At 37.4% G+C, this 26,096-nt stretch overlaps 1 protein-coding gene across 1 annotated transcript; it reads right to left on the bottom strand.

Moving 5' to 3' along the window:
* Nucleotides 1-307: 307 nt before the first annotated feature.
* FNTA (farnesyltransferase, CAAX box, alpha) lies at nt 308-25,695 on the bottom strand. Its single transcript, XM_045997573.1, has 9 exons — nt 25,461-25,695; nt 23,048-23,133; nt 16,213-16,327; nt 11,833-11,937; nt 9,587-9,713; nt 7,392-7,540; nt 2,251-2,313; nt 1,204-1,375; nt 308-940 (listed from the first exon to the last, which is right to left on the bottom strand). The coding sequence occupies exons 1-9, from the start codon at nt 25,658-25,660 to the stop codon at nt 818-820; spliced, it is 1,140 nt and encodes a 379-aa protein (XP_045853529.1). The 5' UTR covers nt 25,661-25,695; the 3' UTR covers nt 308-817.
* Nucleotides 25,696-26,096: the final 401 nt, after the last annotated feature.

Genomic DNA, 26,096 nt, shown 5'->3' on the forward strand with positions numbered 1-26,096 from the left:
TGATCCCAGAATTTGATGGCCCGGTTCTATAGCGTGGTTGGGGGATATATTTCTGGAAGATCAGGCGATTATTCTTTGAGCTATCTATATGCCTTAATAAACCCTGCAGGTCTAAACTATCTTGAGCAGATTTTGTTGAAGACAAGAACAGACCAATTCATATTCTAGTAACATTTCCTTTCACGTGATCATGTTTCTGTTTTCTATAGTTTTATGGCAATATTTTCTTTCTCAGTGGCTTTTCCAAGCTGAGACAATATCCCTTGTACATAATTAAATGCTATTTAAAAAAAACCAAAGTACTATGTTAAGTTTTAGGATACATCTATAATTTTATTACAAAATCATTCTTTTGGCATTAGTTGGTTACAGTGATAGCAAGAGACTGTGAGTGTGACATAGCAGCTCTAATGTAACATTGCATTCCCTGCTTCCTGAACCCAAACTTAAGTTATCTTATATCCATTACATACACGTTACCTGCGTTCATTAACGCTGCAAATCCTGATGCACAGTTCCTTTAGGGAGGAGCTGAAGCTAAGGGATTAGAGTAAATGTTGGTAAGTCTACAAAAGTTCCTTCATGGGACTTTGTTTCTTCTCCCTCCCCCCAAATTACTTTGCTTTAGAATCAAATTACTAGTCTGAACAGAAGCAGCACCCAAGGAGCGTCACACTTAGTTCTTGTTAAAAAGCAACTACCTGTGCAATGCACGTTTTACACCACAGGCAAAGGGAATGATTGCTTTAGTTTTAAACTCCTGCATTAGAGTCTCTTAAAAAAATAAAAGCATTCCATCGAGTTCTTCCAGATGGTGTTATTGCTGTACATTTGTTGGTGGGTCACTCTCTGTGCTGTGTTTACTTTGAAGGGATCTTCCAATATATCTCCAATATTCCTTTCTTATAGTGTCCTTTTCTTTAGCTAGAATTTCACACAACTGAAAATGAAAAACAAAAATTCTTTAAAGATAATGGGCAAATCCTTCTGAGCCAACACAGTTAAACTCAGATCATGCTCAAATGAGATCCATCATTATAATCATACATTGTGTTCACTAGTGCTGTGTGTTTTGCCCTCAACAGTGGAAATCATCCTGCCCTGAATTCTTGAGGGAACACGCTGAAAAGGGCATGAATATAGTGGCATTGCATGGACCAAATTCTGAGACACCAATAACAGTGTCTGGGTGTCTTGACTTACCTCTAATGCTTTATTAAGAATGTCCTCCTTGTTGTCACATTGGTTTTCTAGCATGTCTTCATAGATATCCACGAGAAAGGCAATTAGGTAAGGGGAACTGTGACTTGGTTGTAAATCAAGTAACTGATTTAACAGATTCGGATATTTGGAAAGACCACGATCCTGTAAAATCCTAAAAAAATTATTCTCAATTTTGAGAGGAACAAAAATAACAGAAAAATCGTAAGAAAATGATCTCTGTAACGTGACCAAGAGAGGAGACTTATTTGAATGAAGTTGAAACTAAATGAAATTTTTAAATTATGTGTGAGTTTTATTATGGATGATTATGACCCTAGTATAATTAAAAAGAATAATGAAACTTAAAAGTGATCATTTATAACTGAAACTACAACACACACAATTAAATCAGAAAATAAACCATCTTCTTAAAATTAAAAAGTGAAGGAAGAAAACAAGAGAGATGTTTCTGTTTCTTCTAGAGATGGTTTCTTATTCTTTTAGCTCTCCAGATACTACAGGCCCGAACCCTGGATACATCTCCAAATGTGACTGGGCTCCATACTTTATGTTCTTCAGGCCTCCAGGGAGATCTCTAAGCTCAAAAAGAAGCCTGTTTTTATCAGTGGCCTGGCAAGTGAAACCTTGTCAATTTAAGGAATGAGATAGAAATGAAAACAGAAAGGTTGGCTATGCATCCATGCAATCTGATTGTAAAAGTCTGCTTTGTCTTTACTATGTTCCTGAGCTAAATAGAAACTAAGTGTGTATATCCCATTCTTTGACGTAAGACTATAGGATTCATAAATATATTAAATTGCACGGTTGTTTAGTCATGGACTATTCCAAAAACTGTGCTGGTATGTGCTTGGGGGTTAGAAGGCACTGTTCTGTGTGCCACCATCTAACACTGGTAGAACTTCTTTTAGATCCAGAAAAATGGAAAATTCTTTAGTATCCTTTGGAATCCGATTAACCAAATATATTCAATGATACATCATATTAGCAGGTGGTTTTTATATAAAACAATCTAAAACAACCTCTTACCCTTTCAGATAGTTCCATGCACTTTCATTATGTGGTACTAGTTTGATCATTTCCAGAGTGTACCTATAAGAAAAAGACCACGAAGAAATATGTGTATAATTTTAACAGCAGTGCAATAATTAGAAAGTTTTAATAAGATTGTGACAAGGCTTGGATATGTGCTTTCATTTATCTTAGTGGGCTATGACTAGGTCTAAGTCATAGCTAAATTAGAATCTTTCACGTCTGTTTCAATACATAGTTACATAGATCCTCCCTCTTGTAAATTTGTAACCAATTCTAGCCAAGAACACCTAACTAATATGAAGGCTAAATTCACAATAGGAAAATAAACTGATGTGAGGGATTTCCTTTAATTAAGGTTTTCCTTTTGAAGAAAATGTCAGCTAAAACAGGTATTGCTTTTATTGGTAAAGCAATCTTGAGAAAAAGTCCAAGATCTACTTATGCCCAACAAATTGGAATCATTCAAAAAGGAGAACTACATAATCTCAGGAGCCGTAATAAAAAATAGCACAGAAACTTTATAGACAAAGAATAAAAATGAGAAATCAACAGAAATGTATATTTCCTATATTCTAAAACAAGACTACTAGTTAACTATGATGTGATTACCAGTCAAAATGGACACTCCCTTTCTTTTCCCTTTAACCAGATTATTAAATACAATTTAGATCCAAATACAACAAATTCCAAGGGACTGACAGAATTTAGCTTCACTACATACTTGCTCAAATGAGTAAGTCACTCACTGACTAAAATTTAGTAATCTTGGTTTTATTGCTGTTTTATTTATTGTCTTATTACTGTTACGACAGCATTTTTTCCCCCACAGAGTACAGTAGTCCTCCTTTCTCTACAGGATAGGTTCCCAAACACAGTACATGTCTGAAACCACAGAGTACTAAATCTTATATATACCATGCTTTCTCCTATACATCCATACCTCCAATAAAGCTTAATTTACAAGCACACTAAGAGATTAACAACAATAAATAGAACAATCATGATATACTCAGTGTAGTAAAAATTATATGAACATAGTCTTTCTCAAAATACCTTATTAGACTATACTCACCCTTCTTGTGATGATTTAAGACAATATAATGCCTACACGATAAGATGAAGTGAGGTGAATGACAGGCATTGTGATGTAGTGTTAGGCTATAATACCTAATGTCCCCCCACACATATGTCTTCAGGAGGATCATATGCTTCTGGACTATAGCTGATCATGAGTAATTGAAACCGCAGAAGGTAAAACTGCAGGGAAGGGGGGAGTATACCATAACGATAAACTCATCCAGCACTACTGAAAGGTTTTTTCCAACTACTTTTGCATGACCTAATATTTTCAGTTATTTTTCAAACCATGTACCTGCATATCTTCACTAGTCACTGCAGAAGATTCTTAATTTTGTTTTGGCAATATCTGTAGAATTTTATTCATATACATATATACTAAAGCATGATCTATTTTAATGGTTAAAACATGCACTTTGAGGTCAGAGTTCCTAGCTTATTATTATTATTATTTTTTTAAAGTAATCTCTATACCCAACATAGGGCTTGAACTCACAACTCCTCGATTCACAACTCCAAGATCCAGAGTTGCATGCTCTACCGAATGAACTGGCTGAGTGTCCCAGACTGCCCAACTGCTAATCTTAGCCCCATCAATTATTATCTGTGTGCTCTTAGCCACATCACAGAACTACTCTGAACCTCAAGTTCTTCATCAAGTATCTCACAGTGTTGTTATGAAAATTAAGCAAGAATTCCTGGCATGTAGTAAATGCTTAATAAATGCTAATTGCTGTGGGCCCTGGGTGGCTCAATCGGTTGAGCATCTGACTCTTAATTTTGGCCTGGGTCATGATTTCAGTGTTGTGGGACTGAGCCCTGTGTTGGGCTCCATGCTCAGTGCAGAGTCAGCAGGAAAGTCTCTCTCTCCCGCTAAACAAAATAAAATCTTTAAAAAATAGATAAGTGTTAACTATTACTTTTTAAAGATTTTATTTACTTATTTGACAGAGAGAGCAAGTGAACGCACAAGCAGGGGGAGTCAAAGAGGGAGAAGCAGGCTTCCCCTGAGCAGGAAGTCCGACGCGGGAGTCAATCGCAAGACCCCGAGATCATGACCTGAGCTGAAGGCAGTTGTTGAACTGAGTCACCCAGGCACCCCCAAATGGTAACTATTATTAAGAGTACTAGTAGTAGTCATGAAAATATGGGCATGGTATATTAAGTGAAAAAAAACAATGTGTATAATACCATTGCCTATGTTGTTGTGCATACATGTTTGCAAATATACTTAATAAGGCTTGGAAGGATCCACACTAATTGCAGCTCACTCTTAAGAATGGGGTATAGGGGGACGTCCAGATGGCTCAGTCGGTTAAGTGGCTGCCTTCGGCACGGATCATGACCCCAGAGTCCTGGGATCAAGTCCCACATAGGGCTCCTTGCTCAGCGTGGAGCCTGCCTCTCCCTCTCCCTCTTCCTCAGGCCCTGCTCATGTGTACTCTCTCTCTCTCCCCCCCTAATAAATAAATAAAAATCTCAAAAAAAAAGGGGGGGGGTATAGGAAGAGAGAGAATAAGAGATTTTGATGTTTAACTTTACATAATTCAGAAGTTTCCTCCCATAACCAGACTGCATTACTTTTATAATAAAAGAGAAAAAAAGTAATCAGATAAATCTATATTCTTTAGAGTTAAAAAATTTAGTTAACAAACTAAATTCTAGATAACTAAAGCTACTCTCAGCATTTTAAATATTTCTTTTACCTCTCTTAATGGTGTAAGCCTTAAATATGAAAGGCTCTTAGATTTTCTTTTTAAATGATTTTTTAAAACATTTTGTTTTTAAGTAATCTCTACACCCAATATAGGGTTCAAACTCACAACCCTGAGATCAAGAGTCGCATGATCCACCAACTGAGCCAGTCAGGTATCCTCGGAAAACTCTTAAGATTCTTGACTAATTATTTCTGTTTCTATTTGTTAACAGAAAACCAGCAATGTGCCTTTGAAGACTATGAGAAGTTTCCACTTTTCACTCTTCAGGCTCAACTTTTAAGTATCTTACTACACTTAACCTATGAAGCATGCTATAGTAAGTAAGAAATAGGTAGTATCTGAAGTCCATAATTATTAACTGGGTTATTCAAGGAAGGATAACCTGAAGCATTCTACCTTTACACAAAAAAGCTACTGAATTCTCTAAAGGATGACATTTTATTGTCCTTCAGAGTACTTTTGTCCTAATCTTCACAAAAGAATACCAACTCTAAAAAAAAAGTAATATATAAAGGACTGGATGATGAGTCTGAATTTTCTCTACTCAAGCCCCAGTACTGAGACTTAAGAGTAATAAAATTATTTCAGTAAGTTTCACTGCTACCCCTCAGATCAATACTATTCAACAGAACTTTCTATGATGATGAAAATGTTCTTTATCTGTGCTGCCCAATTAGTAGTCATTAGTCACATGTGGGTACTGAACCCCTGAGAAGTGATTCATACAACTGAGGAATGGAATTATGTGATTTTCATTAAACTGAACTTAAGTAGCCATATGCGGCTAGTGACTACCATATTAGTGCAGCTTTCAAGAGTCAAGCAATAGGGGCCCTGGGTGGCTCAGTGGGTTAAAGCCTCTGCCTTCAGCTCAGGTCATCATCCCAGGGTCTTGGGATCAAGCCCTGCATCAGGCTCTCTGCTCAGCAGGGAGCCTGCTTCCCCCTCTCTCTCTCTGCCTGCCTCTCTGCCTACTTGTGATCTCTGTCTGTCAAATAAATAAATAAATTCTTAAAAAAAAAAAAAAAGAGTCAAGCAATAAAAAGAAAGAATGAGATGTGCTTGAGGGGCTATATGGCTGCTTCAGAAAGAAGCCTGGAGCATGACAGACTTCTTTTCTTTTTAACTTAAATCACCAGAACCCTACACAGAAGAGAGAAAAGAAAAGCTAGCTGCCCTGGCCCAAATAGAAGTAAGAAAAAGGGAGATGAGGACAGATGGTCAAAATATCAGCTCTTCTCAGGACCTGTTAAAACAACTCTCTGTTTTTTATTTTTAATTTTTTTTAAGTAAGCTCTAGGCCCCATGTGGGGCTTAAAACTCGTGGCCCCCAGGGGCACCTGGGTGGCTCAGTGGGTTAAAGCCTCTGCTTTCGGCTCAGGTCATGATCCCAGGGTCCTGGGATCGAGCCCCGCATCTGGCTCTCTGCTCAGCGGGGAGCCTGCTTCCCTTCCTCTCTCTCTGGCTGCCTCTCTGCCTACCTGTGATCTCTGTCTGTCAAATAAATAAATAAAATCTTTAAAAATAAATAAAAATAAATAAAAAAAAACCACTCATGGCCCCAAGATCAAGAGTCACATGCTCTACTGACTGAGCCAGCCACACACCCCTAAAACAACTTTTATAATTAAAATGATGAGTACGTTCTCATCAGGCTATAAAAACAAAAAATATGTTCAAATTTAAAACAGACACTGAGACAAAATAGTCAGAAAAGAGGTGGCTATTAATGTTTATGGATATTAATATTCATTCCAATTCAAAAAATTGTAGCGCTTAGAACAGCTTTTTGTACACTAAAGCAGTAGCTTTCAACTAGGGATGGTTTTACCCTACAGGTGACATTTGGCAATGTCTGGGTACATTTTTGTTTGTCACAACTTGGGGGAGGGGGTTACTACTGATATATAGAGTGTAAAGTCTAGGAATACTGCTCAACATCCTACAATGTACAGGAGAGCCTCTTACAACAAAGACATCCTGCTCCAAACCCTGCTCAGAAGAGTAGCACGGCTTCTGGGGACTATTATCTAAAGGGCACCAGAATTTAATGAGATAGTTTTAAAATAAAGCTTCTTAGACACTATGAAATCAGAGGATTTCTTTTCAATCTGTGGTAGCAACAATATTTCAAGAAACGTATGACACTACAATGTAGAGGTATCTATATAGCTATAAATTCGTCCTTATAGATTTCATCTATGTATTCTGTCCTTTTTAGTTCAACGGGGGCAGGATCAGGGGCAGTCTTGATCTTTGCTGGATCCCAATGCCTGAGACATACATGAGAGGCACACAAATATTCTTTTAACAAATGAACAAGTAAAGGAGATTACTAACTGGACTTCTCTCTCCAATATAGCACGATCATTATAGCCAGTGGTGTTAGAAATTACGAAGTATCTTTGGTTCCAGACAGAGTTATTTCTCACATCCTCTTTAAGAAGTTGGTCTACATACTGCAACTCATTATCCCAAAGTTTAAATTCCTAAGAGAAAATAAAAAATATCCAATTAGAAATCTCTCTTTTTTTAAAAGAACAACCCCAAGATCAAGAGTCACATGCTTCACTGACTGAACTAGCCAGGCACCCCTAAGCAATGTCCCATTATTAATAAAAAATAAAAATAGGGATGCCTGGGTGGCTCAGTTGGTTAAGCGTCTGCCTTTAGATCAGGTCATAATCCCAGAGTCCTGGGATCGAGCTCCGCATCAGGTTCCCTGCTCAGTGGGGAGCCCGCTTCTCCCTCTCCCTCTCCTACTCCCCCTGCTTGTGCTCTCTCACTGTCAAATAAACAGAATCTTTAAATAAATAAATTAATTAATTAATTAATTAAATTTCAGTAAAGCTAGGTAGAAGATGTGGGACTCATCACATATTTGGAGGAAAATGATAGTTGCAGGTCAAGGAAATGGAGGGGAAAGAAAAGTCATCAAAGACAAGGGAATGGTCCCAAAGAAAGAAAAAAATAAGGAAGAGAGAGCAAAGTGGCTTGTGATTTGTTACCATCTTCTTGAGAATAATTTATACACTAAGAAGCATGTTTATACTATTTAAACAGATCCAAGAAGTATTCTCTAAGGTATTAAATAATAGGCAAAAAAGGTACAGGTAACTAAATGCTTATGCATTAAGATGAAAATTTAGAGAGGGAAGAAACTAAACTCAAAAGATGATTATAGTATATTAATTTGATGGATTTGATGTAAATACATAATATTAAGTAAAAGGAAGTATTAAATGCACATATATGATAAAATCACATTAAAATACATGTGGAGAGGGATGCCTGGATGGCTCAGCAGATTAAGCATCTGCCTTTGGCTCAGGTCATGATGCCAGGTCCTGGGATCAAGTCCTGGATCGGGCTCTCTGCTAAGCAGAGAACCAGTTTCTCCCTCTGCCTGCCACTCCCCCTACTTGTGTTCTCTCTGTCTCTTCCTCTAACAAAGAAATAAAATCTTAAATAAATAAAAAAATAAACACATGGACAAATATACACGACTGTATTTAGATAGAAATTTTTACATTATAAAACTGTTTTAATAAAAAAATATTAGGGGGAGGAGAAAACCAATAAAGACAATTTAAAAAAGGAATAAAAAGGTCAAAACTTAACAACTGCTGCAGAAGTTGGGGATATTAATTATGAAAAAACTAATGGAGTTATATATTTCTTATTTGATAATGGCAAAAGGATAGAATTTCATATAAAAAACAAAAATACCAAATATCTTTAGAAAATGCATCCTTTTAATCAAATTTAGAAAAGTTTAAATTTTTAAGTAAAAAAATTTTTTTTCTGAATTGATCTTGGTATAATGAATAGTGCACAAAGTAGCAATCACTGGAAAAAATTCACAGTAAACAACACTAGAACTGTTTGCTGGAATAAATAAATGTCTAGAGTGGGAGTTGTAACTGTACACTTCTATTCAGGGTTTAGCATAAAATTCTAACAAGTGGGCGGAAATAAAATACTATTACTGTAAAATGGTATTCCAAAGTTTATGTACGTAAAAACTCCAGTAGGTACCATGACTTTGTTAATTAAAATAACAAACCTGTATTAGAAAATTACAACTACCTTTTCTATTCAATTTGCTAGCAAATATAAAATGTGATGCAAATCCAATCTAAAAAATACAAAAGTTACTATTAATTCTTCTTTAATATGAAGCTACTTACCAACGTATCTTGAGAGAATATAAGACTAATCAGCATGAAGAATATCAGGTTTTAATTAAACATTTAACAATTCTTAGTCCTTACATTTTGTGTGTAATGGTCTAATGTGTGTTTTAATTCAGGAGTATACTAACAATCCAACAGTAATTTTAATAATTTAATTCAGTTAGTTGGGGGAACAGGTGGTGGGTGATGGGGAGGGCACGTTTTGCATGGAGCACTGGGTGTTGTGCAAAAAGAATGAATACTGTTACGCTGAAAAAAATAAATAAATAAAAAGGGAAAAAAAAATAATTTAATTCAGTTAAAACAATCTAAAAAACATTTTAACAAGAAAAACGATACCTGAATAACCCATTGTCGATGTTGCCAGGCATGGTAATTCTTTGCATCCTGATTAAGAATATCAGCAATAAACTCAAGCTCCTGAGATGGATCTTTTAGCCATTCCACTAAAACTCGCCTATGGTGCCTAAAGCAGGGAGAAGAAAAAAGTTTTATGTTTATGTATCCAAGAACTGAAGTATCAACTGCTTGTGTTGTATTATGCGATGTGGAGGGACACTCAAAAAACAGAATTTTACCTCTAATTCTCCAGATTATACTGGAAATAAAAGGTAACAAAGAAGAAACACTAAGAGGTAAAAATTCTAGAAGGTTAAGTAAGAGTTGAGAAACAAAACAGTGATTTGTGAGTAAAATGAAATCAGATACTTAGGGTTTAAAGAAGGTTTATTTCAAGCTAAATCTGGAAGTAATCTCTGACAACCACAAAATCCTGTCAAAGAATTCGGAAACATTCCCAGAGGGCATAATCAGACTATAGGAAATGTGATACTATTTAATCAAGTATAGAAGCTCCTCTGGTTATAAATAGGTTTCAATTTTTCTTAAGTCCACAGCATCACATACAAGCAACTACTCATTCCACCAATTCGTGGGCAGAATTAAGTTATCTTTTCCTCTGGTAAACAGCTATGACAAATTGTAAATTTGTCAAGAGTTGTTTCTGTACTAGGAAAATGCCTCTAAAAGTTTTCTGTTGGGTTTTTTATAATTTTTTTTAGCTGAAATATTTATAAAAATCTATTAGTAAAAATGTTCTGAAAGTCATTGTAGTGATGGTTTTACATATTGGTAAATATACTAAAACCACCGAACTATATACTTTAAATGGGTAAATGGAATAATGATATATAATACGTTGGCTAACTGAATTTAAATTGAGTAAATGGTAGGGGTACCTGGCTGGCGCAGTTGATAGATCATGGGACTCTTGATCTTGGGGTCATGAGTTCAAGCTCCACAATGGGTGCAGAACTCACTTTAAAAATAAATAAATAAATAGGTAAATGGTATAATATGTGAGTTATATCTCAAAAAAAGCTGTTTTTTTTTAAAATCACTAATATTCAATATACTAAAAGTGGGTAGGAGTGATGGGAAAAGGGGAAAGATCTGATGCTGAATGAATGAAGATTCTACATGCATCTTATAGAATATTTAAAATTCATCTTACAGAATATTAAGAAGGCAAGATACTACCAAGAGGAAGATCCTAGAGGGAAAGGCTTCCAAATTTATTTCAAAAATCTTCCAAGTTAGTGAATACTAGTAATAATTTATTTTTCTAGGTTCCTAATAAATTCTGTAATTTAGGAAAAACTTAGTAATTAGGTTGTTCAGTATGTCAAGTTGACCCACACCATGACCACCACCAGTACCTCCTCCTCCATCTCCAAAATAATAGCAACCACAGCAGCTTCCATTCAAGAGCTGCCCACTACATGCTGGGTACTGTTCAAACTCCATTTCTTTTCCATTCTCTGTCCTCCTGCCCCATAATGCCTCCCCTTTTTCTCAACTGTTTTCTGTTCCCCTCACCCATAATAATCCCTATAGTTTTGTCTATGCTAACTTAGGGCTTAGTTTCTAGAGCAAATATACTCTGTAAAATACTCTACACTATTGTGGTTTTCACACTGCACTGTAAGGTAATTGGCTTTATTATGTGCTTTCCCTGTTAGACTGTGTGGTTCATCTTTGTACCCCTGCACCAATAAAAAAATTCTGAATAAACAAATGAACGGAAAATCAAATACCAGAAAGTCATTTTATAAGATACGGGACAGAAAACATTTTTTCAGATTCTTTATTCAAAAATTTTCCAGCAGTTATTATATGCTAACGTCAAATTTTAAAATTATAATAGCAGTACACATATCTGAGTGTTAACTTGAAGATAGGCACCACTTTAAGCACTAAACACAAAATTATCTCATTTAGGAGCACCTAGTGGCTCAGTTGGTTAAACATCCAACTCATGGTTTTGACCTCAAGGTCGTGAAATCGAGCGGCTCCTTGCTGGGTGTGGAGACTGCTTCAGATTCTTTCTCTCCCTCTCTCTCTGCCCCCCTGCCCTTAAAAACAAATTCTCATTTAATCCTCCTAACAACCCTATGAGACAGGTAACATTTTAGCTCCAATGTAAAGTACTAAAATTATAAAGAAGCCAATTCCCTATAATCTCATCACCCAGTGGGTATGTAATATTAACATACTGACATAATTCCTTCCTATTTTCATCTTACCAAACTTGATAGTTTTTGGGCTGTTCCTCAATTATTGCAGTGATGTAGTTCATTTCCTCATGTAGATCCTTTTGAAGTGACTTTAAGAGAACTCTCCGAAAATGCCTACAGCAAACATCAAGCATTGTCTCATTACTCTACATAAACTGCCTAACCACAGTATCAGGTTAGAGAAAGGTAAAACAACATAGTTAGACACACTTCTTTTTTTTGGTAGGCATTCTATATAACCAATAATTTAGCAATGTAACTGTGTTCGGTTGTCCAAACTCATAGAACTATCTGGTGACTAGAAGAATCAAGCATTTTGAAGTAAAAATAGAAAAAGGCAACAAACATTGAGAGAGAAGAAAAAGACAACCAACTAATAATGATTATTTTCAAGTAACATTCTGGTTATGAGTGTCCTATTACAGGTGAATCAAAGACATCTCTTTCCTTATAATATTTCCTTATATGGTACACCTTGTTTGTTTAAATAGATCATTCATATAATAAATTCCATTATAAACATTATCAAATATTTTGCTTTTAGAGCCACCACAAATATGCTACTCATATATGAAACAAGTTTCTCTTAATTTCTTCATAGGTAGAATTAAATCATTAAAAAAACTCTTTTCTCAGGGCACCTGGGTGGCTCAGTCATTAAGCATCTACCTTCGGCTCAGGTCATGATCCCAGGGTCCTGGGATCCAGCCCTGAATCAGGCTCCCTGTTCAGCGGGAAGCCTGTTCCTTCCTCTCCCACTCCCACTCCCCCTGCTTCTGTTCCCTCTCTTGCTGTGTCTCTCTCTGTCAAATAAATAAATAAAATCTTTTTAAAAAAGAAAAAAAACCTTTTCTCTAAAAATATGATTATTAGTTGTGGTCTATTTTTATTTCAAAATTTCCAACTCAGTGTATAATAAAAGACAAACAGCTGTTTTAAAAGTATCTTTTATTTTTTTAAAAAAGATTTTATTTATTTATTTGACAGAGATCACAAGCAGGCAGAGAGGCAGGCAGAAAGAGAGGGAGGAGGAAATGGTCTCCCCGCTAAGCAGAGAGCCCGATACGGGGCTCGATCCCAGGACCCTGGGATATCATGACCTGAGCTGAAGGCAGAGGCTTAACCCACTGAGCCACCCAGGCGCCCCTAAAAGTATCTTTTAAAATGAAATGCTAAATATGACAGATAACAGTATTTCTCTATTTTATAAGTTTAAGGAAAATTAGGCTTCATAAAGCATGGCCATAAAGAAGCAGCTTGGTTTGCCCGAGTAATGTTATCCAGTATACTGCCTTTTAAAAAAACAACAAATAAACTTAGGAAATTTCAAAATGCATTCTAAATTACTTTGTGTTATGCATGGTCAGGAATTTCTTAAAAGATAAGAGCATATTAGAGATATAAAATGATGGAATATTGTACTAGAAATTCCAGTGAAACATGGTAGATTAAACGAGTAAGTTTATCCTGACATGCTAATAAAATCCACAAAAATGATAGTAAGGGAATGAAAAACAGTATAAATCCACAAGAACAAAGAGAATTAGGGACAAGGGGATATCACAGCAATTGGAAGAGGTCAACAACATTATGGAAAATGGTAAGGTGACAGACAAGTTTTAACTGACTTTGAAAAACAAAGTGCTAAAAACCTGTCAACAGAGGAAGAAAGGTTCAGAAATGAGGTGTCAGGTATCCTCAATATTGGGAATCAAGCATGGGGTTAAAAACAGTATAAAATCTAGAAAGAGCCCTTAACAGCCAACCTTAAGCAGAGAGGTGATGGCATCACTGGTCTGTTGTGAGATAACAGAAAAAAAAAAAAAAAAAAAAAAAAAAAAAAAATATATATATATATATATATATATATATATGTGCCCCTGGTTCCTGGCACACAGCTCCTGGGACACTTAGAAATTCCTAAGAGATAAGAACACTAGAAGTGGGTGTCTGGGTGGCTCAGTGGGTTAAGCATCTGCCTTCAGCTCAGGTCATGATCTCAGGATCCTGGGACTGAGGCCCACATCTGGCTCCCTGCTCAGAGCGGAGTCTGCTTCTCTCTCTCCCTCTGCCCCTCACCTCACTCATGTGCTTCCTCTCTCTTTCAAATGTATAAATAAAATCTTAAAAAAAAAAAGAGCACTAGAAGCATTCTATTGAGGCAACTCTAGGTGGGCTCCTTAGGTGGCTCCTGGTCACCAGGAAGACCAAACCTTGATCAGAAGCTTGGAATTATCAGCTCCACCTCCAGTTGTCTAGACAGAAGAGAGAGGCTAGAAACAGAGTTAATAATTGATCAAGCCTACATGAGGGACGCTCCATAGCATTCCAATACTAGGGGTTTGCAGTTTCTAGATGGGTAAACCTATCCATATTCTAGGAGAGGACATACCCTCCAATGAGGGAAAAAGATCCTGAGCTTGGCACACTCCCAGACCTTGCCCTATATATTTCTTTATCCGGCTGTTCATTTGTATCCTTTTATCACATCCTTTAATAGACTGGTAAACATAAGTAACAGTTTTCCTGAGTTCTGTGAGCCACTCTAGCAAATTTGCAGAACCCGAGGAAGGGGTCCTGGAAACCTCTGAGCTATAGGTTAGAAGCTAGGTGACAACTGGATTTGCAATTAGCATCTGAAATAGGGGGCAGTCTTGTGGGACTGAGCTCTTAACCAGTGGGATCTGATGTTAACCCAATTTCAGGTAGTTAGACAATGTCAGGCAGACAGTGTCAGAACTGAGTTAAACTGTAGGACACACAGCTATTATCAGAGAGAACTGCTTGGTAGGGGAAAAACCCACAGCTGTGTCGTGACCAGAAATGTCAGAAGTGTTCTGTGTGAAAGTAAAGGACAGGAAGATAACTGTGGTTCTTTATAAAAACGTTGCAAGACACAAGTGGCTTTATTCTCTGGAAAAATCTGAAGTAGAAAGGAATACCAGACACAAGAGGAATACAAGGTGAGGAAAAGGACCAGAAACTGGGAAATTAAAAACACTGATATACTAAACTACTGAGAATCCCCACCACAACCAATCTTTCCCTGCCTGATCCCAAGAACTGTGGCAGCCAAACACATACTCCTCAGGCAATAATCAGACGACTCTTCTTTGGAGCAACAAACTAACTACTAACTACAAGAAAAGATCTAGAATTGCTGACGTGAAGATATTCGCACAAAACAGCCACATCTCCACTCACTAACCTCACAGTGAAGCCCGTGAGTTGACAAGTCCTGCCACACACAGAGCTTCCAATCAGGATTTTTCCTGCTCTATCTTAAGTTTGAAAGGAGAATCAAGGATTTGAAAAGAATATTTATATGAAAGAAAGAGACCAAACAAACACACAGAAAAATGAAAATACATCACACACCTATGAAATAAAGGACAAGATGTTATTTAAAAAATAGAGAACAGAAAAGAGCTTTGGAAAGTAGAAATTTTTCAGTGCAGATAGAAATCAGAAGATAAAGCTGAAGAAATATCTCAAACATAAATGAAAGAACAAAGAAATGAAAATAAGAAAAAGCAATTAAAAAGGTACCATATACGACTTTAAAAAAAAAAAAAAAGCATTCCAGAAAGAGAAAAAAACGGGGAAAGAGAAAAGGAATTATCAAGGACATAAAAAAATTCTTTGGACTTACTAAAAAGATTTGAACAAAATAACAGGAGTGTTCTCAATAGCAGCTAAAGGAAATTGAAAAGCAGTTTTAAAATTCTGAAGTGAAATGATTTCTAATATAGAATTCTATTAATAAAGTTGAGAAGAGACTAACAATCCTTTTCAATATATCAAATCTCACAAATGATTTCCCACACATCCTTTTACGAGTTCTCTTCTACTGAAGGATGTGGTCGATAAAATGAGAGTAAATTAAGAAAGAGAAAGAGGTCAGGTAAGGAGACAGGGGATCAAATGCATGAAAGAGCTGGAGACTAGATGTGCAGTGCCCACACTGGTAAAGAAGAAAAAAAGAAGCTGAAGGATTACCTGTTGTGTTCAGCAGTAATGACACATTTTTATACATATCAGAGAGCCTGGGAGACAAATTACTTACTGGCACAAAGAAAACGAAACTAAACAAACAAACAAAAAAAGGCAATCTGTTAAAAGGAATGTACTCTGAAATACTATAAAATGTGGGTTAGCATATTTAGAATATACAGGTTATCTTGGGAAAAAGTAGTTAAGAGTTCTTACCTCTGGGGAGGGGACCCTGGTAGTGAAAAGGAACGGGACAGAGGATGGCATTTTTCATTCAGTCTCTGACTTTTAAACTCACAGTGTGAATTATTACTATGATGACAAAGTTTAGTTAAGAAAAAGAACTATCTGAACTAAAACATTAGACATTTAAACAGGGAATATTAATGTACTTACCAAACTGTATAATTGGCTGCATTTAACTCAATAGCATCTCTGGTTAGTTTAAAAGCTCGTTCACTTCTTTCATCACGCTGCAGAACAGCCCGGAAATAATCATAAACATCTCTAACTGGGGACAGAGCATACACCTGCATTAGGACTATCTTTCTTATTTACACTTAGCACTATAATACAAAATGCTGTTATATCTTATGAGGAAGGATATTGAATTTATATCATTTATAACAATAAGCAAAGGAAAGTCAAATGACTGTGTGAATGCCACCCTGAGAATGCTTTAGTGTCACAGCCACAATATATGGGTAACTGTGCTTCCTGCTTATATATGTACAGGGGCTCATGCCAGACTCCAAATCTCTGAAAGACGTTATGCATTAAAGTAAAATTAAGAGTGCATATATTCAAATATATTCACTTACCTGGTTTTCCCACATTGATCAGTTTTATAACTGAAAAAGCAATATACACAACAGTAGAAAACTCAAACCCTACAAAAGGTTTACACTAAATTTCCATCTAACTAAATTCCCAGTCCTTCTCCTAAGAAGCAACCACTGTTATCTGATTCTACTGTTATCCTTCCAAATATATGTTCTAAACATATCCTCCAATTTTTTTACACAAATGAGATAACATCGGGGGGGCCTGGCTGACTCAGTCAGTAGAGCATGCAACTCTTGATCTTGGGGTTGTAAGTTCAACCCTCAAGTTGGATGTGGAGATTACGTAAAAACAAAATCTGCACAAAGATTAAAAAAAAAAAAATGAGATCACATCACACTCTATGTTCTGGGCCTTGCTTTTTTCACTCACACTTTATTAAAGGTAGTGCAAAACTTACATACTCACTGACTCAACAATTACAGTTGTAGGAAGTTTTCTTACAAATATACTTCCATAGGTACCCAAAGCATCCAAAAAAATTTACTGGAGTGTTTGGTTACATAAACAAAATTTAAAAGGCTGGTCTGATGGTAATGGGTTAATCAGAACTTACTAACATCAGTGTCACTGAAGTTGGTATACACCCCGCCCCTTAATAAATTTGATTGGCTTAAAAAAAAGGAAATGAAAACTGGAAACAAATGATAAAGAATGAGCTAAGTCCATTATGGTACACCCATACAATGACATACTACCCAGTTGTTAGTATTGAGGCTGCTCTGGTATGCACAGATATGGAGTAACTGCTAAAATGGTTTACATGAAAAAAGTAAGATGCAGAGCAGCATGCTATTCATGTGGTTAAAAATATATGCTTATTGGGTGCCTGGGTGGCTCAGTTGGTTAAGCAACTGCCTTCAGCTCAGGTCATGATCTTGGGGCTCCAGGGTCGAGTCCCACATTGGGCTCCCACCTCCACAGGGAGCCTGCTTCTCCCTCTGACCTTCTCCCCTCTCATGCTCTTTCTCGCTGTCTCTCTCAAATAAATAAATAAAAATCTTTAAAAAAAATACACTTAAGGGGCACCTGCGTGGCTCAGTGGATTAAGCCGCTGCCTTCAGCTCGGGTCATGATCTCAGGGTCCTGGGATCGAGTCCCCCATCGGGCCCTCTGCTCGGCGGAGGGCCTGCTTCCCTTCCTCTCTCTCTGCCTGCCTTTCTTGTGATTTCTGTCAAATAAATAAATAAATAAATCTTTTTAAAAAAATACGCTTATTTACAAATATACTGAGGAACAGGGATGACAAGACATAATTTTCAACTGCATTTCATTACAAAGTTTTGCCATATTTATCCAATAGCTGCAGAGCATTTCACTGTATAGTACTCAAATTTTATCTAGCTCGTCTCCTATAAATGAATGTTTCATTCTTTTGACGTCCTGAATATAAACTGTATGCTGTTCTGAGTATCACTGTGTGCCCATGCGCAAATTCAGCGTATCTACGGATAAATTCCTACAAACAGAATTACTGCATCAAGGTGATGTGCACTGTTGATGCTGACAGGTTTTGCCAAATTAAAGATCTGATCAATATACATATATTCCCTCCAAGAATGTCTGAATAACCTATTTTTCCACATCCTCACTGACAATATTAAAATTTTTCATCTTTGCCAATCTCTTTTATTTATTTATTTATTTATTTATTTATCTGACAGACAGAGATCTCAAGTAGGCAGAGAGGCAGGCAGAAAGAGAGGAGGAAGCAGGGTCCCCAGTGAGCAGAGAGCCCGATGCGGGGCTCAATCCCAGGACCCTGAGATCATGACCTGAGCCGAAGGCAGAGGCTTAACTGACTGAGCCACCCAGGTGCACCCATCCTCAAAATTTTCTAAGATGAGCATGTATTACTTCAAAAAATATTTTTACTTAAAAAGAACATATATTCCATACAAACATCATAAACAATACAAAAGTACATGAACTTTCTTCCCTCCAATGCCACTCCTCAATGCACTGGATTTCTATCAAGGGTAATGGTTGTTACCAGATATTTTTCTAAGTGTATATATACATATATATTACATATATAAAATATATATATAGTTTTGTTGTTTATTTTTAAATTTTTTATTTCTTTTTTATTAAGTAATCTTTATGCCCAACATGGGTCTTGAACTCACGATTCCGAGATCAAGTGTCGCATGCTCTGCTGACTGAGCCAGCCAGGCACCCATTGTTCATTTTTAATGAAACTGGTTTAACAGTTTTCATACTGCTTTCCTTTTTGGCATTTTCCTCCTCAATGCTATGTTCTTCCATGCTAACATATACACATTTACATCACTCTTTTTCCACTATTCCATATGAAGAACACGGCATAATTTACATGTGAATGCTATTTTTTTTCCAGAATTCTACAAGTGGGAACAGAATACTCAGCCTTACGGTTATATATGTCAGGCTGACAGGCTCATAAATTAATCTGGGGTTATATAAATAGAATTTTATATTCATTAGATTTTTTCTGTAGTTTTCAATATTAAAATATTCTTTTAACTAAAAATTACACATTTGATATATTGTCATACTCAAAGTTTCTAAAACTTATATGGTTTTTTAAACTCAGCATTGTTTCTGAGATCTCTCCATGCTATAAAAGATCTAGATCCTCTTAATGGTTACCTAGTATTCAACTGTATGATAATGATACACTTTATCCATCTTCCAAAACATAGATATATACGCAGCTTCCAACATTTGCTTTTTCTTTTTTTTTTTTTTTTTTAAATATTTTATTTATTTATTTGACAGAGAGAGATCACAAGTAGATAGAGAGGCAGGCAGAGAGAGAGAGAGGGAAGCAGGCTCCCCGCCGAGCAGAGAGCCCAATGCGGGACTTGATCCCCGGACCCTGAGATCATGACCCGAGCCGAAGGCAGTGGCTTAACCCACTGAGCCACCCAGGCGCCCCCAACATTTGCTTTTTCAAAAAATGCTTCAAATTATAAGAGTTAACATATATAGTGTTTACTCTGAGCCAGACACCGTTCTGTTATTTTATATATATAATTTATTCTCTCTCAAAAGTACTGGCCCTTGAATTACGTGGGTTTGAACTGCACAGGTCCACCTCTATGCAGATTTTTTTGATACAGTATAGTACCATATTTTTCTTACGAAAATTTTAAGAGCTTTTTTTTTAAAATTTTTATTTATTTGACAGAGAGAGGGAGCCTGATGTGGGGCTTGATCTCAGGACCCTAGGATCATGACCTGAGCTGAAGGCAGATGCTTAACCGACAGAAGCACCCAGGTGCCCTGATTTTTTAATTAAATTCTACCCTCATAAGGGGCTTGAACTCATGACCCCTAGTCCAAGAGTCATATGCTCTGGACGCCCGGGTAGCTCAGTCTGTTAAGCCGCTACCTGCAACTCAGGTCATGATCCCAGGGTCCTAGGATCGAGTCCCGCATCGGGCTCCTTGCTCGGCAGGGAGCCTGCTTCTCTCTCCACTTTTGCCTCCCACTCTGCCTGCCTGTGCGTGCTCTCTCTGACAAATAAATAAATAAAAAAAAAAAAAAAAAAAAGAGTCATATGCTGTACTGACTGAACCAGTCAGGTGGCCTTCCTTATGATTTTCTTAGTAACATTTTCTTTTTCTCTCATATAGTTTAAGAATACAGTGTATAATACATTTAACATACAAAATATGTGTTAATTGACTATGTTATTATAGTAAGACTTCCAGCAACAGTAGGCTATTAGTAATTAAACTTCTGAGGAGTCAAAAGTTTCACATGGATTTTCAACTAAGCAGGAAGGAGGGAGGTCAGTACCCCTAATCCTCATGTTATTCAAGGGTCAACTACAGTTACTATTATTATCCTCATTTTACACAGGAGGAAATAAAGGTATAGAGAGGTTAAATAATTTGTCCAAGGTTATAGCACTAGTAAAATGGTAAAGTTCGAGTTTAAACGAGTTGGTCTGTCTCTAAAGTGTGTGTTCTTAACCTCCTAGTAAGTCTTCTGACGTCATAAGCCAGAGTGTACCCAGAATGTATCAATGGATGCAGTATTTATGCAGGTTGTATGATAGGAGTATTTTCCAATTTTACTAGATTAAACCAAAGCCCAAAATGGCTAAACATAAAAATTACTATCTGAAATGTATGGATCTGTTCATATACCCTCATACCTGATATCATAAGATAGTTTTAATTTTTACCATTTAATGCATGGTTGGGAAATAACATTCCCATTTTATTTGTATATCTTTCATTCCTAATGATAACAGAAACCTCCCCCTCTAAAAGCCAATTGAATTTTCTCTACTGTAAACTACTAGTTCATGTACCCTTTTGTCTATTTTTTTGTTTGCCTGTTTCCTTAACCTTCTGTAGGAATTTCTTATAAAGTTCTGAACATCAATCCCGTTTCTTTTTTTTTTTTTTCAATCCCGTTTCATATGGTGCATCTTTTCCCATATTACTGCTTCCCTTCTAACTTGTTCATGGGTGTCTTCTGTTGTACAGATTTTAAATTTTGATATATTCATCTATGAATTTTTGGTTGACAGGTCATATTTCTCTATCTTTTCCTTTATGGTTTCTAATCTATATGTAAGAATTTTATATGTTAATCTTTTCACCCTGCAAAAAAAAAAGCTTTTATTAAATTATTTAACCCCAAGAGAAATGTATGATTGTATCAGTTTCTCCAACATCTTTGTTATAGGTACCTAATGAATCTGAAAGTGGTTTTCATCTCTCTGATCACTAGTGAGGTTAAATATCTCTTCAGATATTCCTTTCTTTTTAGATTTATTTATTGATTTATTTACTTTTGTAAGAGAGAGAGCATGAGTGTGGAGAGGGGCAGAGGGAGAAAGACTCCCCGCTGAGCAGGAAGCCTGATGTGGGGCTGGATCCCAGGACCTCATGTCCCAAGGTAAAGCCAGATACTCAACTGACTGAGCCACCTAGGCACCCAGACATTTCTATTTCTAGTGAATTATCTCTCCATATCATCTCTCTTCATAGTGTAAAAGTTCTGCATCTTAATGCAGTTATTATCTTCTGATCTTTTCCTTAATTCTGAATTTTACATCTTGTCTAACTATACCTTCATCAAAAGAAAGAAAGATTATTCTCTTGTTCCTTGTATGTTTACAGTTGTGTTTTAGAGCTTTGATTCAGGGGTGCCTTGGTGGCTCAATTAGTTAAGCATCTGCCTTTGGCTCAGGTCATGATCCCAGGGTTCTGGGATGGAGCCCCGCGCAACAGGCTCCCTGCTGGGCGGGAAGCCTGCTTCTCCTCCCACTCCCCCAGTTTGTATTCCCTCTCTCGCTGTCTCTGTCAAGTAAATAAAATCTTAAAAAAAAAAAAAAAAAGAACTTTAATTCATCTGTAATTTATTTTCATGTAAGACATGAGATAAGGATATAATTTTGCTTATATCCAAATGCACAGACAACTGCTGCAAAACCAATTTGATTAATCCATCTTTTCATACAAGTATAAGATGTCCTTTTTATCACATTTTACGTTCCTATCTATACTAATCTATTTTTAGATTTCTTATTAATCTATTTATTTCTGCACCAGTTCCACATGTTATTTTTAGTAGTACATTTTTATATTCAGTAAGTCAAAGCTTCATACCATCACTCTTCCTTTTCAAACATTTCTTGGCATTACTTCATAACCAAAACAATAAACTCTTTTTGTGTTTAAAAAAAAAAAAAAAGTAATGATCTTGGATAACAAAGCTTTAACTGAAATGTGTACATATCACACACACACACTCCCCACAGAGGAGGTCTGAGGATTATGGGGCCACCACAAGCAACAGAAATCAGAATATATATACACGCACATCAAACACAAAGCTAGCATTCCATTTTACTCATGTACCCTTTCTTAGAAGAACAACTAACAATAAACATTTGCAATGACCTTCAATTTACAAAGCATTTTCATTCACATTCATTAGGAAAGAATGATACTTTGTCAAAGAAAATAATCCACTCATTTTAATATCAGTAATTGTATTCTGACTGAGCCTAACACTTCATTGCTGAAAGATATTTCAAAATGCACAAGTTTCAGCAACCAGTTTATTCTACATCAAACAGTAACTTGTTTATGTTGTATCTTTTGTAGAGATTAAACAATAAATGAAAAGTACAATCACAAGTACCTATTACATATTATAATGTAGCATTCATTACTTATACTTAGAATATGTCCATTCTTTGGACAAAATAAAAGCTTTAACCATAAAAAGGAATGATTAAAAAGCAAGTATTAGCTTATCTTAAGTCATTTAGATCTTTATTAGGCAAAAATCTGTCATCTACCTAACCATATAACTGTCAATTTCAACTCTGCTATTAAGTTTAACTTATAGACCTTTTCCTAATAAAAAATAAACTTACATTTTTCACTGTAAATGATCTGGACCACTGGATTGGGGCCATCATTCTGCGGTACTGGATCTATATCAGCCCATTCTGCTCTGTCCCTGAAACATACATATTTTTTCAGTGACTGTATTCAAATACGTTAAGAAGAAAAAGAACTCCAGAGTTTTTAAATTGCCAACAACTACACGTCTATTAATAACTTATAAATATTTTAATGTAATCATGGTTGGATTCTTCATGATCAAGCTTTGCCATTTTGCCTTACATCTTAAACTTTTAAAGTATCATAAAAATAAACTGAATAATCTGCCCATTAAAATAAATTAATAGGGGCGCCTGGGTGGCTCAGTGGGTTGAAGCCTCTTCCTTCGGCTCAGGTCATGATCCCAGGGTCCTGGGATCCAGCCCCACATCTGGCTCTCTGCTCAGTCGGGAGCCTGCTTCCCTTCCTCTCTCTGCCTACTTGTGATATCTGTCAAGTAAATAAATAAAATTTTAAAAAATAAAATAAAATAAGTTAATAAATCAATAGTTCTCAAATTTAAAATTTTTATGTAAGTGGAGAAACTTGTTTTGCAGTAAGTACAGAATAGTTTTAAATTAGAAATCTATTTAATTCATTGGTCTAGTAAGACTTTTTGGAGTTAGCATTTAAAAAAACTGAGTAGTGCTCGCTTCGGCAGCACATATACTAAAAAAAACTGAGTAACAGTTTACTAGGAACTGACATTTTAAAATCAAAGTAAGCACTATTATTAGTTCACTATACTGAGAGGTGGTCCAGGTGGACTTTAGAGAGCAGGCTCTGGAATCTAATAACTGTGTGGGTTAGAATGTAGGCTCTACCCCTTATCACCTGTGTGACCTTGAGAAAGTTACTTAATCTCTATGGGCCTCAGTTTCTTCATTTATAAAATGGAGATGATATTACTAACAAACCTTAGAAGGCTGTTTTGAGGATTAAATAGATAATATGTTAAGCATTTAAATGTGTATAATAATAAGTATAAACATAGTAAATATATTACATATATACTAATATTAGTATATAGTATATAATCAATATATGAAACACAATATTACTATACGCTTAAATATTTATGCCATATGTTATATATATATATTTATATATATAAATATAGCATATAATAAATGCATATAGGGGCGCCTGAGTGGCTCAGTGGGTTAAAGCCTCCTACTTTGGCTCTGGTCATCTTCCCAGGGTACTGGGATCGAACTCTCTGCTCAGCGGAGAGCCTGCTTCCTCCTCTCTTTCTGCCTGTCTCTCTGCCTACTAGTGATCTCTGTCAAATAAATACAAAGGAAACAATTACCTGAGGTGTGAGACCTAGAGCCTGGGGCATAGCATGAAAAAGGTAAGGCTGTCATATAGTCACTGAAAAACCAGACCTAGCCAACTGAAGCAGCTGAATATTTTACAATTCAGAGAGGAGGTGTGAGGATTATGGGACTACCACAGCCAAATTAAATGTGTAAAACAACTCCAATAACAAAATCTGGATAGTGACTTTCACTCATTCATAAAATCAAGGAAGGCAAATAAGCTATCTAATGGGATTACCTAGAACTACATAAGAAAAATAAGACAAAAGAAAAATAAGATCCAAGCATTTCTCAATTGTCTTTGCAAGCTCAACTGGAGATGAGGAACTTCCAGGAGTGAGACTCGGGAGAAAAAGCAGGAAAGTTACAAAGTACCCAACTCTGCTTACTATATACCACTTCTATTATATAGGAGGTGATGTAACGATGGATTACAGAGTTTAACAAATACCTTTTCAGGCTTACAGCTTAAATCCGGTGCCTGCCTGATGGTAGGCACTAAAATATTTAAAGAAAATGCTGAATGTAAATGTCCCAGCCCTTAAAGATCTTCTACTAGCTCTGTCCCCTTTAACAGAACCAACCAGGGGAAGCCCGTACACCTTGTTTTTAAAGCAAGCGCAAATCTGTACCTTATTTATATTTAAACCTTACTTCCTGCCCGGCTATGAAACAGCCCCAAACCCTTCGGTATTCAGTCCGATCATCGGGCTTAGCGCCGTGGGAGCGTGAAAGAGAGCGGGAGATTTCTGAAATTCCTGAATCACACCTAACAGCCTGAGAAAGAGTGCTGTCCGGTGTGCTGCAGTTTCTACGCTGTCTGGCGTCTGGCCTCCCCTGTCTCTCGGCGACAGCGCTGGCCCCGGGAAACAGCAACGCCGGAAAGAGCGCAAGGGCGCCGAGCGGGCCTCGACCCCGCCGAGCGCGCCCCCTCCACTCCGGCCAGCCGGACGAGGAAGCGGCGGAAACTTCGGCCGTACACGCCGAGGTCAGGGGAGCCGACCCGGAACCGCCGGCCGGGGGGAGCACCCGCCTTCGGGAGGAAGGGCCTCGGGCGCAGCGGCCCTGCTGTGGGCGTTACCTGTACAGGACATAGGTGGGCGAGTCCAGGCTCAGGAACCCGTCGTCCATAGGGGACGCCACCGCTTCTCCGGGCTCAGCCGCCATAGCTTCTTCCTGCTGCTGCTGGGGCGGCGGAGGGTGCGGCTGGGGCGGTGGCGGCTCCGGCTGACCGGACTCGCTGCCCTGCGCAGCCTCCCCAACCCCCTCCGTGGCGGCCATCTCGCCTCGGTCCGCAGCGGAGGTGGTGGCGGCAGCCCCGCCCCCCGCGGCCCCGCCCCTCTCTCCCTCCCACACCCCCCGCGGCGGCCCACTTCCGGTTTTTCTCCCTTCCTACCATAGAGACGCAGACTAGAGAGACCCGGGCGGAGCCCGAGCCCTGGAGGTCTGAAATGGGTACTTGGCCTCGGTGGAGGGAACGCTGTAGCTAGGACTCCGGATTTCCCTTGCGTCATCTGTGTGGACCTTTCCGAATGCTTGTAGTTATACTTCGGAACGGACTGTTTTTGTTAGATCCGCTCGCTCTGGAGATGGTTCTCTCTTCTCTTGGACAGTGCCTTAGACGCAGTGGGTAAGGGCAGGTGACCCACAGCTGAAGACCGGCTCCTCCCCCTCAGCCCTGTCTGGGGAACTGGCCTCCAGGGCTCCATATTAACCT

This window comes from Meles meles, chromosome 2 (genome assembly GCF_922984935.1).
Source record: "Meles meles chromosome 2, mMelMel3.1 paternal haplotype, whole genome shotgun sequence".
Lineage (NCBI taxonomy): Eukaryota > Metazoa > Chordata > Mammalia > Carnivora > Mustelidae > Meles > Meles meles.